The sequence below is a fragment of the Oncorhynchus masou genome, chromosome 18, assembly GCF_036934945.1.
Source record: "Oncorhynchus masou masou isolate Uvic2021 chromosome 18, UVic_Omas_1.1, whole genome shotgun sequence".
Taxonomy (NCBI): Eukaryota; Metazoa; Chordata; class Actinopteri; order Salmoniformes; family Salmonidae; genus Oncorhynchus; species Oncorhynchus masou.
In genome coordinates this window covers 36,162,013-36,181,639 of record NC_088229.1, presented here as the reverse complement: position 1 = coordinate 36,181,639, position 19,627 = coordinate 36,162,013, and the positions used below count along the sequence as shown (strand labels likewise).

At 45.3% G+C, this 19,627-nt stretch overlaps 1 protein-coding gene across 2 annotated transcripts in view; it reads left to right on the top strand.

The window, feature by feature from the left end:
• Positions 1 to 19,627, top strand: part of LOC135504500 (agrin-like) — a 280,244-nt gene that overhangs the window by 204,582 nt on the left and 56,035 nt on the right. For both annotated transcript variants that reach the window (XM_064923146.1, XM_064923147.1), the window contains 3 exons: positions 3,904 to 4,125; positions 12,776 to 12,973; positions 13,256 to 13,456. In XM_064923146.1, the coding sequence (XP_064779218.1) occupies positions 3,904 to 4,125; positions 12,776 to 12,973; positions 13,256 to 13,456 (621 nt within the window). The remainder of the gene's footprint in view (positions 1 to 3,903; positions 4,126 to 12,775; positions 12,974 to 13,255; positions 13,457 to 19,627) is intronic.

Below are 19,627 nucleotides of genomic sequence, written 5' to 3'. Positions count from 1 at the left end.
TGAGACAATTGAGACATGGATTGTGTACGTGTGCCATTCGGAAGGTGACACAATATTTACTGTAAGTGCCTTTGAACGGAGTATGGTAGTAGGTGCCAGGCGCACCGGGTTGAGTGTCAAGAACTGCAACGCTGCTGGGTTCTTCACACTCAACAGTTTTCCGTGTGTATCAAGAATGGTTCACCACCCAAAGGACATCCAGCCAACTTGACACAACTGTGGGAAGCAATATGGTCAACATCCCTGTGGAACGCTTTCAACACTTTGTAGAGTCCATGCCCCGACAAATTGAGGCTGTTCTGAGGGCAAAAGGGTTTGCGACACAATATTAGCAAGGTGAACCTAATGTTTTTTACACTAAGCGTACAGTATGTTGACACTGGTATTGTGCTAGAGATAATACAAAATAGGTTGAAAAGTGGTGGAATTGCCCTTTAAGCTTGGAGCTCGCCACTATAAAATATCAGACTAATTAAAAACAAAAGGAAAGTAGGGGAGCGGTGGGAGGAAGGAAGGAAGGAAGGAAGGAAGGAAGGAAGGAAGGAAGGAAGGAAGGAAGGAAGGAAGGAAGGAGAGCCTGTCCTAGGCTGGTGGGAGAAGGGCAGAAAGAGGTGGCAGCATTCAGACTCCCAAGTTGCCATGTCTGGGACAGAAACACTGTCCTTTCTTAGAGAAGCCTCTAGGGACTGGTATGAGATGTCTACTCCTAAACAGTTTCTTGACTGCAGCTAGAAGAAGAATTATTGAACAGAGGAGAGTTATTCATCTCCTCGCTCACACATCCCTAGCCAACACACCTTTTTCTGTCTCTCACGTCTTTGATGACGCTTGCGGCACTCTGGATCCCACACACACACACACAAACAGTGAGTCACCATTGTCTCTTTCGTCTGATAAACAGAGGGGTCATTTGTTGTGTGTGTGTATGAGTCTGACTGCTGCAGCCTGGAACCTAGTATCTGTCCCTCTACTGAGGCATATGTCTGTCTGTCTGTCTGTCTGTCTGTCTGTCTGTCTGTCTGTCCTTCTGTCTTTCTGTCTGTCGTGGCAGCTCCAGTCCTTGAACAGCACAGCCACTGCTACCATCTCTACCCAGGCCTCTGGGATGATAGGCTGCTGTTTCAAAGACTCCCTCACTGCCTTTGAGGGAGAAAATACGCTTTTAGTTCCCTGAGATTTTTTTTCAGACTGAGAGAATATGCAAGCCTTCTCAATTACCAAAGTCGGGTATAAGGGCTGCTGGAGGTTTCTCAAAGTCTCTCATCGAATGCTCATTCTCTTTCTCCATGCTAAGATTATTTCACAGAGAATTTGGGGAGTTTCGCCACCCCCCCTTCTCTTTTTTGATTGAATAAATCAGAGAGAAAAACATTGCCTCCAGAAGAAGTGGGGGAATGAGAATGTTTGGGATTATTTCTTATTCCTTATTTTTGGGGGTAGAAACAAAGAAAACAAGGGACTGAAGGTTATCGGCGGCTGCAGTTGCATTTTAGGGAGCTGGGCCTTCGGAAATGGGTTGTGAACCGTTCTCAAGGCCACGAGTGTGTGTGTGCTGATCGCCCTCTGTATGCAGCGCTACACACATAGAGACACACACACACACACAGTGTAGAAAAAAGATCAGGCAGAATAGCGTTTTTTGAAGCCCGGCTGAATTAGGCACAGTTCCACCACATACATATTTACATGCCAATTCGGAGCTCTTTCAAACTGCCGCCTTCCCCACAACACAGAAATCAATAGCAGTGTTCCACTACTTAATCCGCAACGTTCCCATTAGAAAAAGTGAGATCCTTGTCTCCTTGCTCATCCTTATTCAGGATCCGTAAAGATGTGTTCAATTACGGTCGCCAACGGGCACTAGATGTAGCCTGGCGATGGCTCCTCCTCCACACTCGTATCGGCTAGGGCCTTATCCCCTTGTTTTTTTCTGCTGCTCTCTTGATGTAAAGAGGTGTAGAACACAGGTGAGGCTTTTTATAACGCCAAATCATCCTGTGGCGAGACACTATCGCAATGGCGACGGCACATAATAACCATTTAATAATACGCATAAAATAACCTTTTAAGTGTTCCTTGCTGATTGCTGACCCTCTACACTACAGCCTAACTACTACCCCCTAACACAGACGCCGTAGGGCGCCGGAATGCATGCAACATCCATCTTGACACTTATGAATTTTTTTCCCACCACAGTCCTGTGATTTTAGACGCTAACTATCGAACTGCTACATCAAGCCTCTTCCAGGGTTCTGAGATGACTTCGCTCCTATCACTCCTATCTGTTCCCCTCCTCACCCACAGTGGGAAATTACCTTCTGCTATATGTTGATGATTTTACCCAGAGCTGAGATGAGGCTCAAGGGGGGATTTCAACAGTATTAAACGCACCCGTGCTTTCAGAAACTAAACGGCGGCAGCTTCTTAAACGGAGCGCCCGGCGTGATTCTAGTCTAATCCCATAATAATCAGAGTAATGACTGCACCCTTGGTTGCCATGGGGAGAGGAGGAGACACAGGAGGGGTTGTAGGAGGGGGGTAGCCTGGGTTCAGCATTGTAACCCTATTCCCACACCATCTACCACCCGTGACATACCCGAGTTCCGCTCCGATCTTTTCCCCATCGACAATCTCTCTCGCTGGGAAGCCAGGGATAAAATGCATCCTCACATTCACTTGCATTTGAATCTATCTCCCAAACGGCAGACACGCCACGTTTAGCACCACGGCACTATACCCCCACGCTCCAGGCATGCCAATGAGCTTCCTTCGCACGGCTTCCCCGCCCCCTGCATAATTCTCCTGCCCGCTTGGCTTGAGAGGATGTACTGTATGCTACAGTCTTCCGAGGCCTTGGGGATTCAACTGTCAATCTGTTCCACCCACCCACCCACCCCATCCCCAAATCAATCCACCCCCTTACAATACGGCTAACATACTCCTAACCTTGGCGACAATACTGATGAAGGATTGATCGGGGGGACTGAAGGAAAATAAATGCCATGATGATGAAACAATATAATTCCGTGGATCACATTGTCGTCTTTGCGCGTTTCTTTCTCATTTCTGACCCACTTCTCTAACAAGGCCCCCAATTGAATGAAGTTACAGTGTAGTGGGGCGGCTGGAGAACAAAGCAGCATGCAGACACTTCTCTGATGTTCTCCCACTGCCCAGGAGCTGGGCTTTGTGTGTTATTAAGCCGACGCTGCTCTTTCTCTTTTCCTCTGTTTCTAGTCTTCCCTTCCTCTCTCTTCTCTATCCACATAGCGAGAGCTCTCTTCATCATCTCTCTCTCTCTCTCTCTCTCTCTCTCTCTCTCTCTGAGGCTCTCGTGAGATGCAAATGGCTGCGTTTGATGAACGGCATGCTGGGAAACATCAATTAATCAGCACCTGTTTACTTACCTATAAATAGAAAAATATGTTATCCTCTACCGTTCATCCCCAGTTTCCAATTGATTGACACAAGGTCAAGGTTTCTACTCATAGAACTTGGGGTGTGGGTCTCTGAAACATGAGGTCAGACACTGCTGATTGGGTCATACAGAGGAGCAGACTCCGCTGATTGGCTCATACAGAGGGGTCAGACACTTATGGCCAATGAGATTACCAACAACAAAAATAGATTACCAGGAGGGAGTTAATTGATACAGGAAGTACTATGGATTAGAGTCAGATACATGTTTTAGACTTGACCATAGTGCACCCACGTTGACCAGGCAACCCCCTTTTTGAAATCCTTCTGATCCTGATCAACCTCTACTCTCTTTTAACCTATCCCGAGTTCCCCACCCTTCCCTGCCTCTATGCCCCCAACCCTCAATACCCAAACCCTCAATACTTCTCCTTCCCCACCTCTCCCTCATCCCCCTTCAACACTAACCCTTGTCTATTGTCTCAGATCTACACACTCCCAGCCCGTGCCTGGGGAAGGCCTGCGAGTTTGGGGCCGCGTGCGTGGTGAAGAACAACGAGCCCGTGTGCGAGTGCCATGGCGCCTGCCCCCAGATGCCCGACCTGGTGTGCGGCAGTGACGGCCACAGCTACGGCAGCCAGTGTGAGATGAAGGCCATGGGCTGCGCCCTGCAGAAGGAGATTCACATCCAGCACCGAGGACCCTGCGGTGAGTACCAGACTGTACTCTATTATAAACTGGGTGGTTTGAGCCCTGATTGCTGATTGGCTGACAGCTGTGGTATATCAGACCATGTACCACGGGTATGACAAAACATTTATTTGTACTGTTCTATTTACGTTGGTCATATTATAATAGCAATAAGGCACCTCTAGGATTTGTGGTATATGGCCAATATACCACGGCTAAGGGCTGTATCCAGGCACTCTGTGTTACGTTGTGCAAAATAACAGCCCATAGCTGTGATATATTGGCCATATTATCACACCCCCTCGTGCCTTATTGCTTAAGTATACTATGTCTGTATACTGTACTATATTATAATATAGTACCATCTAAGCCAGCAGTTTCCCTGACCATGTGACCTGTTCAGGAAAACAGCAATTACTCCAGGCCCTAGGTTAGGAAACCCTCCTAGTCTTTTTTTATAGTACGATGGCCTACAGTCATTTAACTTACCAAGAACAAATGGTATATTTAGTGCATGTATGTGGCCCTTGTGTGAATCAAACCTTTCACCTGTTGGGGTTGCATGCACCATCTAACAAACCACCTGAACCAACTCAAGCACATACTGTAACTCCACTGTACTCTGAGTATGTCATTCCCCTCTCCTCCTTCACTCTTATCCTCATCCCCTCGAATCCTCCCCGTCCTCTCAGCACTCCTCTAGCCCGGCACAAGCCTGCAGTTTCCCTATTTTTGACCTTTCTAATTGAAGATGCACTTCCAATGAGAGGGTGAAAGGCTATGCTCCTCTTGTATAATTGGTTACTGAGTTTTTGTCTGCTCTCGAGGACTCGGATAAATAATATTTCGGCTTCCACAGGCACCCATTTCATTGCCTGTTTTCTTTTTCTTCCCGAAAGTTAATCCACTTGAAGATGCCACTTAAATTAATATAAGTTTCGGGTTAGGCAGTAGGGTTAGTGTGGTTAAGGTTTATTTGTTTACCTTTATTTCAACAGGGAAGTCATATTGAGACTAAGTATAGTATAGATAGGCATAAATATAGACAATATACACATGAAATATACCTTAAAATACAAACACGTTCTTCGTTATGAAAATCAAAGCATCCAATCGAGACGCCTTTTGGTGATGATTCCAAATGTAGGAAATGAAAGGCCGATTTACGTAACACCGTAAACACCAAAGGAGTCACCATAGTTAACCAACCCTGTGAACGGGTTTGACAACTTGTCATTTTAAATCTTAACAGTGATGTTGGGTAAGTCTGAATCTTATAGAGCTTTGTAAACAAAAAGAGCGTGCTGATATGATCTACATGATTTTAAAGAGATCCAGCCAACCGTTTGGTAAAGAATGCAGCGAACAGTAATAAAACTGTCTCCTGTGATAAAACGAAGGGCGCCATAATAAACAGCATCCAGGGGTTTTAGAGTAGTGGAAGCTGCACTTTGATAAAATAGTATCACCATAATCAAAAACAGGTAGGAATGTTGACTGCACAATCTGCTTCCTGCTGACTCGAGAGAGGCACAATCTGTTTCTATCAAAAAAAGCCACTTTAAATCGTAGCTTCTTAACAAATGCATTTGTATGCTTTTTAAACAGTAAATCATTGTCAATCCAAATACCAAGGTATTTGTATGCAGGGACTTGTTCAATTGTAGAACCATCAGATGAGTGAAGATGTAATAGTGAAGATGAAGATCCATCTGGAACAATCTAATGAGAACTTGAAAAAGGACGTATTTAGTTTTTCTCGTATTAAGCACAAGTTTTTGAAATTGATTTGATTTATTGAACCTTTATTTAACAAGGCAATTCAGTTAAGAAGAAATGCTTATAGACAATGACGGCCTACACCGGCCAAACCCAGTAAGGGCTTCCTGTAAAGCTACAAAATCGGCCTGTAGCCTTTTTTTCAATTGCGTACATAATAGTATGATCCACATATAGAATGAAATGTACATTTTTGAAACCATAGACCAATAGCATTTATATAAATAGTGAAAAGAATTCCTCTTACATTCAGAAAGATTGATTACATAATAATCAGATTTAACCTTTCTGATTAGTTTGATACATTGATTCCTCAGTTGCTTAAAAGATTGCCAATCTGTGCCTAAGCCTGTGTTCCTGGCCTTGATCCAGGCAACATTTCTCTTACAAATGATTTGGAAATTCAGTAGTGAATCAGGCATTCGATCTACCTTTAACTCTGAGTTTTGAAGGGGGCATAATTATTTGCAATATTGCTTAAGACATTTACAAAAAAGCTTAAAGCTAAATCTATCAGGTTTCAGGTAAGACCCAAGTGCAGACTGTGTTGAAGTAACAATGTTTGAGTAACAACCGGGACGGGTAAACGACAGGTCAAGGCAGGCAGGGGTCGATAATCAAGAGTAATGGGGCCAAGGTACAGGATGGCAGGCAGGCCCAGGGTCAGGTCAAGCAGAGGTCGGTAATCTAGAGTAGGGGCAAAGGCACAGGACGGCAGGCGGGCTCAGAGTCAGGACAGGCAAGGGTCAAAACCAGGAGGACGAGAACAAGAGAGACTGGGGAAAAGCAGGAGCTGAGACAAAACGCTGGTTGACTTGAACAAACAACACGAACTGGCAACAGACAGACAGAAACCACAGGTATAAATACAGAGGGGATACTGGGGAAGATGGGTGACACCTGGAGGGGGGTGAAACAGATCAGGGCGTGACAAAATCAGGTTCAAGGTCACTAGATTTATGCACTCTCACATCTCTGACACAGACAACTGGGCAGTGGTCACTAAAATCCAGTGGAAAACGCTGCTATCAACATATTTAAGCAATAAGGCCTGAGGGGTTGTGGTATATGGCCAATATTCCACGGCTAAGGGCTGTTCTTATGCATACCACCCCCCCTCCCCCCAAGGTGCCTTATTTCTATTAGAAACTTGTTATAAATGCATTTAGAACAGTAAAAATACATGTTTTATCATACCCATGGTATACAGTCTGATATATCACAGCTTTCAGCCAATCAGCATTCAAACCACCCAGTTTATGATTACATTTTAGTCATTTAGCAGACGCTCTTATCCGGAGCGACTTAAAGGAGCAATTAGGGTTATGTGCCTTGATTAAGGGCATATCAACAGATTTTTCACCAAGTCAGCTCGGGGCCTCAAACCAGCGACCATTCGCGTACTGGCACAACGTTCTTAACCGCCAAGCTACCTGCCACCCCATTTATCTGGAGTATTCGTCAAAATAAGATCAATCAAGGTTAAGTTTATGGTTTAAAATCAGATTTGATGATTTTGTGGGTGTCCCAGGCAGTGGCCATTCTGCAGAGCTGCGTCCACAACAAGATTCATGACAAACAACGCTAACCTGCCCCCGTTTTCCCATAGAAGAGTAATTGATGATGACGATGATTAACATTTCCGTTTTACCAACAAACCATTTGCTCCTGTGCCTTCCGTTCTGTGTCCTTTCCGTGCTCTCAGTCCTCAGCCACAGTTGACGCATGGTAGTTTTAGTCAGAGTTTGAATTAGATTTTCTGCTACTGTAAATGTAGGCTACACCTTAGGCCTGTATCTGTATAACAAATAACATGTATGTACCATGTTTTCTGTAGACTAACTAAGCACAAAGCAGACATGAAGAAAGGAAAATAAATATTTAAATGAGCTCTTCTCGCATAGGCTACTTTACACAGTTCCATATTGCCTGCTAGCCTTTTGTTTTTTTTTGTTTTTTTACAGTTTGTAGATGTAATATAGATATACTGATCTAATAATGTAGAGTGATAGAGATGCCTGAAGCCATTTAGCAGCTATTATCCAAGACGGCTAATACAGTAAACACTGTTAGCCAGCTTTACTGTTGGCCTTTGCTACCACCAGCAGACAGCGAGAGATTTGCCTTAGCACCTTTGCACTAGCTTTCGGCTAGCTCTACCCCGTTGCAGGGTTTCCCAACTGGCAGCCCACGGGTGATTCTATTTGGTCCCCCTCCAAGTTTTCTGAGAAAAAAAATGTAATATACTGTGCCTTCAGAAAGTATTCATACCCCTTGACGTATTCTACATTTTGTTGTGTTACATGGTGAATTCGAAATGGATTATATATTTTACCAATCTACACACAATACCCCATAATGACAAAGTGAAATGTATTGAAAATGAAATGCATAAATATCTCATTTAAATAAGTAATCACACCCCAAGTCAATACTTTGTAGAAGTACCTTTGGCAACGATTACAGCTGTGAGTCTTTCTGGGTAACTCTCTAAGAGCTTTACACACCTGGATTGTGCATCATTTACCTATATATAATTTTTATTCTTCAAGCTCTGCCAAACAGGATAATATTTTGGAATATTTGTGTTCTGTACAGGCTTCCTTATTTTTGCTCTGTCAATTTGGTTAGTATTGTGGAGTAACTACAATGTTGTTAATCCATCCTCAGTTTTCTCCAATCGCAGCCATTAAACTCTGTAACTGTTCTTTTAACGTCACCACTGGCCTCATGGTGAAATCCCTGAGCAGTTTCCTTCCTCTCCGGCAACTGAGTTTGGAAGGACGCCTGTATCTTTGTAGTGACTGGGTGTATTGATACACCATCCAAAGTGTAATTAATAACTTCACCTGCTCAAAGGGATATTCAATGTCTGCTTTTTTATTTTTACCCATCCACCAATAGGTGCCCTTCTTTACCTTCCTGTACTTTGTGGTTGATCTGTGTTTGAAATTACCTGATCGACTGAGGGACCTTACAGATAATTGTATGTGTGGGGTACAAATTTGTACTCCTGAACTTATTTAGGCTTTCCATAACAAAGGGGATGAATTCTTATTGACTCAAGATATTTCAGCTTTTAATGTGTAATTCATTTGTAAACAAAAAAAAACGTTAGTCCACTTTGACATTATGTGGTATTGTGCCAGTACATTTTTTTAAAATAAATTGAATTTATTTTAAATTCAGGCTGTAACACAACAAAAATGTGGAAGAAATTCAAGGGTTTGAACACTTTCGGAAGGCACTGTATATATTGTTATTATTGCACATAAAATACTTTAAAAACACCAGCAAATCATCTCCAAGTGATTTAAGTTTTGGAAAAATCTGTTCCAAAGTATTCCCACGCACAACAGAGAGATATATCAAATCAAAATCAAATCAAATTGTATTTGTCACATGCGCCGAATACAACAGGTTTAGACCTTTACAATGAAATTCTTCACTTACAAGCCCTTAACCAACAATGCAGCTTTAAGAAAAATCAGTGTTAAGAAAGTATTTACTAAAATAAACTGAAGTAAAAAAATTAAAATGTAAAATATATGTGATCTTATTCAAATGTAAGCAAGGTTTTAAATGATTATATTTTAAACATATCTGTTTGGGTTTCTTGCGGTCTACAAATGATATGTAATTCTGTTCCGGCCCCCCGACCATCCGCTCAAGAACGAATCGTCCCGCAGCGGAATCTAGTTGATGATGCCTGCCCTATTGGAATCTAGTTGATGATGCCTGCCCTATTGGAATCTAGTTGATCATGCCTGCCCTATTGGAATCTAGTTGATGATGCCTGCCCTATTGGAATCTAGTTGATGATGCCTGCCCTATTGGAATCTAAGTTGATGATGCCTGCCCTATTGGAATCTAGTTGATGATGCCTGCCCTATTGGAATCTAGTTGATGATGCCTGCCCTATTGGAATCTAGTTGACGATGCCTGCCCTATTGGAATCTAGTTGACGATGCCTGCCCTATTGGAATCTAGTTGATGATGCCTGCCCTATTGGAATCTAGTTGATGATGCCTGCCCTATTGGAATCTAGTTGATGATGCCTGCCCATTGGAATCTAGTTGATGATGCCTGCCCTATTGGAATCTAGTTGATGATGCCTGCCCTATTGGTATCTAGTTGATGATGCCTGCCCTATTGGAATCTAGTTGATGATGCCTGCCCTATTGTTTCAACTGAAGTTTAACGTTTAATCCACTGCAGTTTTGTTGGCTTGGGGGCTGATGTGACTCCACTCTAGTATTTCCTCTTTCCATTCCCAAGTTGAAATCTCTGCGCATAAAGATGTATTCCAATGGGAAATGGAGCAAAAGGAATGTTTGAGCCGGGCGAGCAAACTCAATTTGGAGACGGCGTGCGTGCGTGCGGCGTTAGGTAGACAGTTCTCACCGTGGCGCCGCAGGGGCGTAATGAATAGTCTTTATTTAAAAAGGCGAGCTGGTCGCAGGCAGAGCGAGGTAGCGGGCCCTGCTGTGTGTGTGTGTGTGTGTGTGTGTGTGTGTGTGTGTGTGTGTGTGTGTGTGTGTGTGTGTGTGTGTGTGTGTGTGTGTGTGTGTGTGTGTGTGTCTGATACAGCACTATGGATGACAGCAAGTCTCCACAGAGGCAGAAGTCAACGGAACAGGGCAATAAAAGCGACAGACAGGCAGTGCTAGGCAAGGCCCGGCGGAGGAATGATGATGGTGATGTGGGTTGGTTTATTCTGGGCTGTTTGCACTGCTTTACACAGGCCTCTTCAAACTCCACTGAGTCACCTCACCTCCCTCCACCTTCACTATTATCTCTGTTAATTATCCTGGTACAATTCATATCACTGGCATACACTGTGTGGTGTATGTGTCGATAGAGGCTGGGAAGTTTGTGTGTTTCCTTTTGTCCCTCGTGCGTTTGCATGCAGAGACAACTGGTGTGTGCGTGTGTGAGTGGGGCCACCGTTTCGCAAGGCCTATGTGCACTGTCATAATTAGATTTTCTTCCCCTCGGGGGGATTGAAAAATGGCGCTAGTGGAAATGGTTATCTTTATGGCTCAGGTGCGGTCCGATAGTGAGATGAGTGACATTTTTTATTATTCTGATGTATTTTCTCCTCTCAATGTTTGAGTGTTGGGTGACCTTGTGTGTCTGGCAGGCTGGAAGAAGCAGAGACACGCATGGATAATAGACCACAGAACGATATCAATCGCTCCGTAAGGAATTTCATATATATTTACCTCAGAATAGATGAGACAAGAGACGAGAAGTCATTTAGAACAGAAATAAACATTACGAGTTTTGCACAGTTGCTTCAAAAAGGTAGCGAGAGAGAGCAGAGGAGCGGAAAGATAGGGGAGAGAGGGGTAAATAAGAAAGGGAGGAGAGACGGCGAGGAGGAACGGAGGAATAGTTATGGAGCAGGCACGGTGGGGTCGGCTGGGGAGTGTTTTTATAGTCTGGGACATTCTCAGAGCCTTTCACGAAACAACTGTCTCTCTTTCTCATCATGTTAAAACATGATGTTAAAACTCCTCCTTCTCTCCCTTGTCGTAGCTCCAGTCTCTGACTAATACTACTCCTCCGAGAGTGTGTGTAGCGTTCTGAGGCCGGAACTGCTCTTTAGCTTTTCTTTTCCCCACCGTCTCTCGGTATCCATCACTCGGAATGGCCCTCTCCTCAAGGCCAATTTCTTCCACCTCCCCCATCACCGTCAACTCCCCTCCCCGGTCAGACAAGTCCCCCCACCTTGTTAGCGCCGTTAGCGCCTTAGTGCTAGCTGTCCTGGCCCTGTGTTTACAGCCAGTAAGGCAGCCCAGTTGGGGCCGATAGCTAGATGTGTCCCGATTAGCCGCCGCCAACGACTGGCGGCACTGGCTGGAACAGGGCGAGCGAGACAGAGCCAGAGGAGGGAAATAAAGAAGGCCTTTATCGGGACACGGGCGCTGATAAAGGACGACACTCACTGTGATTTATATCCCCCGGGTTCGAAACACCGTCATTGTCACGGTGATGCATTCCCCATCCCCGCCACCTGCCACCTCGGCTACATATATTTTTCTGTTAATACCGCCTGCTTTTAATCAGGCCCCCAGGCTGGGCTGTCCACAGCGAGTGCCTGTGCGGTGCTGGCTGACTTCCTGACTTTATTAAGGTGTAATAAGGTGTAATACACAAGTTAATAACACAGGGGAGGGGAGGGGGAGTTTTTCCGCCTGAGTAGCCCGCTCTCTACGTTAGCCATTAGCAATAAATCAGCAGCTGTTATTACCTAGCCACTAATTGAATGTGATAGCGGCCATGCGCTGCTAATGCAATCCTCCAGGTGTAATTGGCAATCGAGGAGCGCTGCCCACCCCTCGCATCTCTGCTCTGGCTCTGTGATTCACTCGGGCTGCCACGAATCATTGATATCCACAGCATGTCGGTACTAGGCTATGCAAGGCAGAGGGAAAAAACACTGAATGGAAAACTTGCAAATGATCAGAGTCAACTGAATATAGAGGATTCTTCACAGTATTCTCAGTCCAGATCATCCTACTGAAACTTGCAGCTGTGTGAAGTCTGCACACCATCTGGGTTTGGGGCCCTCTCAAAATGACCGGCCTTTCAAAGGGGGTTAGGTAAACACATGACATCATGGTGGCGTCACGGCTGTGGATTTTGCCACAACACCCACACAAGGCTTCGGATCAGTTCTATCTGCCCTCCCTTGCTATTTCTCTCTCTCTCTCTCTCTCTCTCTCTCTCTCTCTCTCTCTCTCTCTCTCTCTCTCTCTCTCTCTCACTCCCACTCACTCACTCACTCACTCAACTCAAACACACACTCTTTCTCTCCCCGTTACTCATCCCAGGCTTATTTACTCTCTCCATTCCTAACACTCTCCTACCTGTCTCCCTCCAGACGAGGCGTGTGCCAACTGTTCGTTTGGGGCGATCTGCGATGGGCAGTCTGGCCGCTGTGTGTGCCCGCAGGAGTGTGTGGAGTCCCACCAACCGGTGTGCGGCAGCGACGGCTCCACCTACGACAGCGAGTGTGAGCTCCACGTGCGTGCCTGTACCGAGCAGCTTGACCTGCGCGTGCTCGCCCAGGGAGAATGCAGTGAGTAATGCCAGCACCAAGTGTGTGTGCCTACCAACAGTGTGGTTGTACAAATAGTAGGTCTTAAAGTAATGTCTCACTATTGTATTTTATCAAGCATATTCCTTTTACAAGATTCCAATCAATAGTTGCTGACACACCCTGTGTGTGTGTGTGTGTGTGTGTGTGTGTGTGTGTGTGTGTGTGTGTGTGTGTGTGTGTGTGTGTGTGTGTGTGTGTGTGTGTGTGTGTGTGTGTGCATGCGTGCGCGATCGTCCGTTTGTTGTGTGTGTGCATTTGCAGAGACCTGCGGTAGCGCCGTGTGTGCCTGGGGGGCCCGCTGCGTCCAGAACAAGTGCGAGTGCCCGCAATGCCAGGGCCAGGCCTTCTCGCCCGTGTGCGGCAGCGACGGCTTCACCTACGACAACACCTGCGAGCTGGGCGTGGCCTCCTGCGTCCTCAAAAAGAAGATTGAGGCGGCCAAGCCTGGCAGCTGCGACGAAGGTAGGAATTAGATACCACTGATAGGGCAGAGGAACTCTCAACCACGAGGCACACAGTGCATTTTTAATCATGATTTGCTTCACAAGTGGCAGCCTCGTTTACACAAGTCCTTTGTGGAGCTGCTCTCCTCTCCTACTGGCACGATACCAGTCTCTTCCCTGACAATCAGCTCTCTCTCTCTCTGGGTATCTTTGTCACCGTACGGTTGTCATGCAGATGATGTCAGCAATAGTCCCTTGTGGCCAGACGAAGTCACCGTCGCCGAGACTGTCGTCATCGTCTGAGGACGGGTGAACAACAGAGCAGGTTTCACCTGCCAGCAGGAGAGATAGAGGGCGAGATGATGAGAGCGATGGAGAGGGGTAGGGAGAAGTGGGGAGTGGAGGAGAGATGGAGAGGGGGAAGAGAGAGAGATGGAGGGAGGGGTAGCGAAAGAGAGAGAGACTGAGAGACGGACCGAGAGAGGGTGGGGTAAAGGGGTGAGAGTATTCATGAATGATAATTTTCCTCTACCATCACAGTGTCTGTTCTTTCCCTTTCTCACTGTGTCGTTGTCTACTCTACTGTATACGGCCAGTTCTATCTGCCAGCTCTGTCTGCCAGCTCTGTCTGCCAGCTCTTAACGCCCGGCTGGTTTTGTTCAATTGAACTCATTGACTGAGTCGAATAACCTTTTGTATGTGGACCATAAAGAAATGCACATATAAAACACACTGCAGATTTAATACACATACACATACACACACACACACACACACACACACACACACACACACACACACACACACACACACACACACTGTGCCCCGTATCATCATTATACGCACACACTCCACACATACTATATACACATACGCTCGGACACCACACGCACATTCAAACACACACACACTGTGCCCTATATAATCATTTTACGCACACACTGCACATGTAGTAAACAGTATATACACACGCATACACTCACACGCTTTCACTATGTGTCCCATATCGCTGTCTGGCAGTGGGCTAAGATGCTCTCCTCTATTGCGCCCCAAGGGCATTTATCTATTTGTGAAGCCTGGTGACTCACTCTCTCTCTCTCTCTCTCTCTCTCTCTCTCTCTCTCTCTCTCTCTCTCTCTCTCTCTTTCTTCTCGCTCCTCTTTCTCCTCTCTCTCTCCTCTCTTTCTCTACTCTTTCTCTTCTCTCTCCTCACTCTCTCCTCTCTTTCTCTACTCTATCTCTTCTCTCTCTCATGACTCTCTCCTCTCTTTCTCTTCTTTCCCCTCTCGCTCCTCTCTCTCATCTTTCTCTCTTCTCTCTCTCCTCTCTTTCCTCCATCTCCTCTTTCTTCTCTCCTCTCTCTAGCTCCTCTTTCTCTTCCCCTCCATGTTTCTCTCACTTGTTCTCTCTATTGCAATGTCTCTCCAACTTCCATCTCTCTCACTTTCTCTCCCTCTCTGGTAGCATACAACCCCCTGTTTTTCTCCCTCACTTGCTCATTTGAGTTCCCAGAAAGCCATCAGCCAGTAACAAAAGAAACATGTTTTATTTTATTTTCTCTGTCTCTCCCCCTCCCATCCCTATTGTCTCACCATGTTGCCCTCTCTCCATCAAACTAGCATTGTCTCTTGACATAAAGATCACATTGCTTTCAGAGATGGGATCGGGTCCGATCGATAAACCTCCCCCAGGGGACACGGGTCCAGTTTTCTTTTTGTTCCACGCCTTGTCACCATTCCTCTTCCCCTCCAGTAGATAACGGACGCACAACCCCCCACTGCTAAAAGCTAGGACATTCTTAATGGGGTAGCTGTAGTAGCTTAATATTTTGAACAGGAACAGGGTTAGAATTTTCCTCCAATGTTTTGGGAAAATCTTGATTGAAAAACTACTTTCTTTGGTATCCAATTTATACGTCTTTAAAAGCATGTTGTTCTTTAAAAAAAATTAAGTCTTTAAAACCCTGTGCATCAAATTGAACCAACCGTATTATATCATTGGACTAGTCAATGTATTGACCTATCACAACCTATTGAACCGACTGCAACCTTTCCCCTCGGCACTTGCCTACAGTACAATCCCTACCCACCACTCTCTCGTCTACAGTGCTGGTATACTCCTCCAACTCCGGCCAATTTAACAATTTATTTGTTTATTTAGACCTGACTTAAAAACCATATTCATTTGTCACAGGGTAAAATGTAAGCGTCCCCCCCTTTTTATTTAGGGTAATGAAAAATGACAGTGTTCTGTACTGGGGGTATCTATCACCTGTTTAATTTCACACTCGGGTAGGCCCAGGCTCAGCTCCTTTGTCGACACTGACAAAGTGGCGGGGGAGCGTAGTGCATCACCTTGGGGCCCAGGCCGGTTTTAATTGAATACACATTTACTAAACAGGATTATGGGTGAAAATATCACACGGCAGAGTCAATGCACTATCCACTACCCAATACATATCGAGAGAGAACGACAGAGAGGAGATGGGTGGGTGGAGAAGAGCTCATCAAAAGCTGATCAGTGGCTTTTTGTCCTATCTATCCATCTATCCCTACCTATCCTGCTAAGAAACCTTCTCCACTCACTTTCTCTCTTTTCTGAGCTCCCTACTGCTCAATCTTTCTTTATGTCGGGAGGGTTTATTTGGACTAATGCGTTGTCACATCCTTCAACAGCAGCCTGACTGTCTGAGGGGCTGGCAAATGAAGCGAAAACAAACAGGGAAAGTGTCGAGCAACAAGCCACCTGCGTGTTTGGGCCTACCAAAGCTACGCTGTTTTCGATACCTTCCTAATAAACTCCAGAAACTGCTAAACACACACACACACACACAAATACGCACACAAACACACCGGTGACGTGCGGTGAGGTCAGTGGCTGGGAAGGCATGGGCTATTATCAAAGCCTGATTTACTCACAAATAAACTTTGATGAAGCCCAAGTTCACCAATCAGCAGATCGCTCCAACAACCAGAGTGACATAGGCTATTAACCAAAATTGACAAAAAACTTCACCAAATGGAAATACCAATTAGCACACAGCCATGCAATCTCCATAGACAAACAGTCTGGCAGTAGAATGGCCTTACTGAAGAGCTCAGTGACTTTCAACGCCAGTGGACTCTCTGGAGTGATGAATCCCACTTCACCATCTGGCAGTCCGACGGACCAATCTGGGATTGACCGATGCCAGAAGAACGCGACCTGCCTGAATGCATAGTGCCAACTTTAAGGTTTGGTGGAGGAGGACTCATGGTCTGGGGCTGTTTTTCATGGTCAGGCTACGCCCTTAGTTCCAGTGAAGGGAAATATTAACGCTACAGCATACAATGACATTCTAGACAATTCTGTGCTTTCAACGTTGTGGCAACAGTTTGGGGAAGGCCCTTTCCTGTTTCAGCATGGCAATGCCCCCGTGCAGCAAGCGAGGTCCATACAGAAATGGTTTGTTTAGATCAGTGTAGAAGAACTTGACTGGCCTGCACAGAGCCCTGACCTCAATCCCATTGAACACCTTTGGAATTAATTGGAACTCCGACTGCAAGCCAGGCCTAATCCCCCAAGATCAGTACCCGAGCTCACTAATGCTCTTGTGGCTGAATGGATGTAAGTCCCTGCAGCAATGTTCCAACATCTAGTGGAAAGCCTTCCCAGAAGAGTGGAGGCTGTTTTAGCAGCAAAGTGGGGACCAACTCCATATTAATGCCCATGATTTTGGAACGAGATGTTCGACAAGCAGGTGTCCACATACTTTTTTTGTGTATTAAAAAGAAATAGTGTCTCATCCCCAAAAATTCTAGCTTGATCAATCAAATGCATCAAAGGGATGTTGTCTATTCTCATGTTCATTCAACAGTAGCCTAACCTGCAAATTGAATGTGAAATGCATTTAGGCCTACTGTACTAGTAAATGAATTTCATTTGTCTGACCGTCAGGGTAAACCTCTCGGTGACAGCATTGGACCCATGTCCATAATTTTATTCTGCAGGCACCCAGCAGGCCCACGGACAGGTGGGAGACGCATCCCCACGGACAGGTGGGAGACGCATCCCCAAAGCCTCCTTTGGTTCCATTTTCACACTGACACAAAAAGTCACACACACAAACAGTAGCTGGTAGCACAGTTCTCCCACGCAGCACACAGGTAGGCAGCTACTGTACATCCAGCCGGTCGGGGTGCAGAATCCTTCAGCAGGAGTGTGCCCCCATGCAGCCACACACATAGAATTGTCATAGTTAGTCGCATCCATTTGGTAGAAGACAAGATTAGGGCCTGCATTGAGTGGCAGGAGAAGCCCCATTCCCATTACGTCCACAAAGCAAAAGTACATTTCCAAGACGTGTAAAAGTGTGGGTAAAAAGTATTAATTGGTAATGACGTTTCAGACAAGTGGACAGTCCAGTAGTCACTGTTAGCCTGCCCAACAGATAGCAGTGAGGGAGATGGTGGTTGCCTTTCATTAATAACATCACGTCTTGTAGAGTTCCTGTATGCTGGCTCTGTCTGGTCTTAACTTTCCTTGTAGTTGACGTTCCACTCTTCGAACCCTCCAAACGGCATGTAACATTATTCCAACTTGGGAAATGATTTGATGTGCAGTATAGTGTCCATTTGTCAGGTTGTTTTTGCTAGCTATCTAGCTTCGTTCAGTTCAAGGGATGCGAGCACCAAATTATGTTGACATGCCCAAATGTGCAGAGTTTACCACAGGTTTACCCACACCACATGTTAAGGCAATACGGATGTGCAAAATATGAAATCGTCTCAATGCCACGAATAAAGCTACTTCAAGCTAGGCAAAGCAGCGACGTCTATGCTGACCCTCTTCATTAATGGCCTTGAGGGTCAACAATTTGAATGGAAAGGAAGGCATGGCACCTTTCCTGAGATTTTGGTTCTGTTTTAGCACATTTGGAATTTGTTTGCATAATAACCACCAGAATCATTGAGAAAAAAAATTAGAATACAAAAAATTTGCATAGATAGCCACTGCCTACCCTGACTGCACTTCACTGACACACACACAGAAATGGGATTTGTGACAGATGACAAGTGGTAATGTTGACATTCACACAGGTCATGCTATTGGTATGGTGTTTTTTTACTGCCAGGAGTGTTTCCTGGCCCTGATAAATACAAATACAAATATTGATAGTACTGAGGTGACGCTGGGCCACATTCTTCAGAACCGATACACACTCCTTTCTCTAGTTTCCCTCCAATTATCCACCCTCATCCTCCCTGCCTCCTCCCTCCATCGGGTCATCACCTCATGCTATAAAAGAAGCACACATTTTCTCCTCCATTGCTTCTATCAGTTTTATTCCCTCACACAATTTCTCGCTCTTCTCTTTAAAAAAGGAAATACGAGAATCGGCTGTTTTTTTTCTTCCTCTCTCCAGAGTCTCCGCCGTTCTGTATTTGCTCAACTTAACGGAGATTCCTTGGTTAAATGGACTCTGGTTATGACATGATTGAGTAAAAGTAGCAGACAGACACGGGCGCTGAGAGAATAGCTGATGCAGACATCTTCCCTGCTAATTGAAAGGTTCATAGGCAGTGCGGGTGGCTGCCACATCAAAAACCAACAGCTAATTAGTGCCCCCTCCCTCCCTTCACTTTTATTTACTCAATGTCTTAGTTCTTCTTTTTTTCCCTTTATATTTATTTATTCTTTGAGTCAGGGGGGCATGAGCGGAATATTAATTGGGTGGCGAATGCTCTCTTGGCTCACTCCCACGTTTCCCTTCTCCTGCTGAGTTTGCATAAATGGACTCAGGTGGCCAGGCAAGCCAGGGCCTTGTTTATTTAACAGCTGCTCTGGGGTCAGTTGACTTGTGCCTTTGCATTGGAACCCGTCATCATGGCATGTCGCTGTCTGGGATCAGATACCGTGTTCGCTCATCAAATGGCACTGACAGACATTTTGCATTGCGCCGTCACAGCTTTAGAACACTCACAAAATGGCCTCTCATATAGTCGCATCAACTCCATTTTACAATTCCTTTCTATCGTGTCCATTTACCGCAGTCACATTGATTGCGAATACGAACAATTGGATTCGGGTTTAATTGTTGTGTACAGCAGTGATTCCCAAACTGAGGGGTCGGCAGAGAGCTATTTAGAGAGCAATTTAAAACTTGTCAGAAATGTCCAGATCAACTAGCCATGGTCAGATAACATTTTTA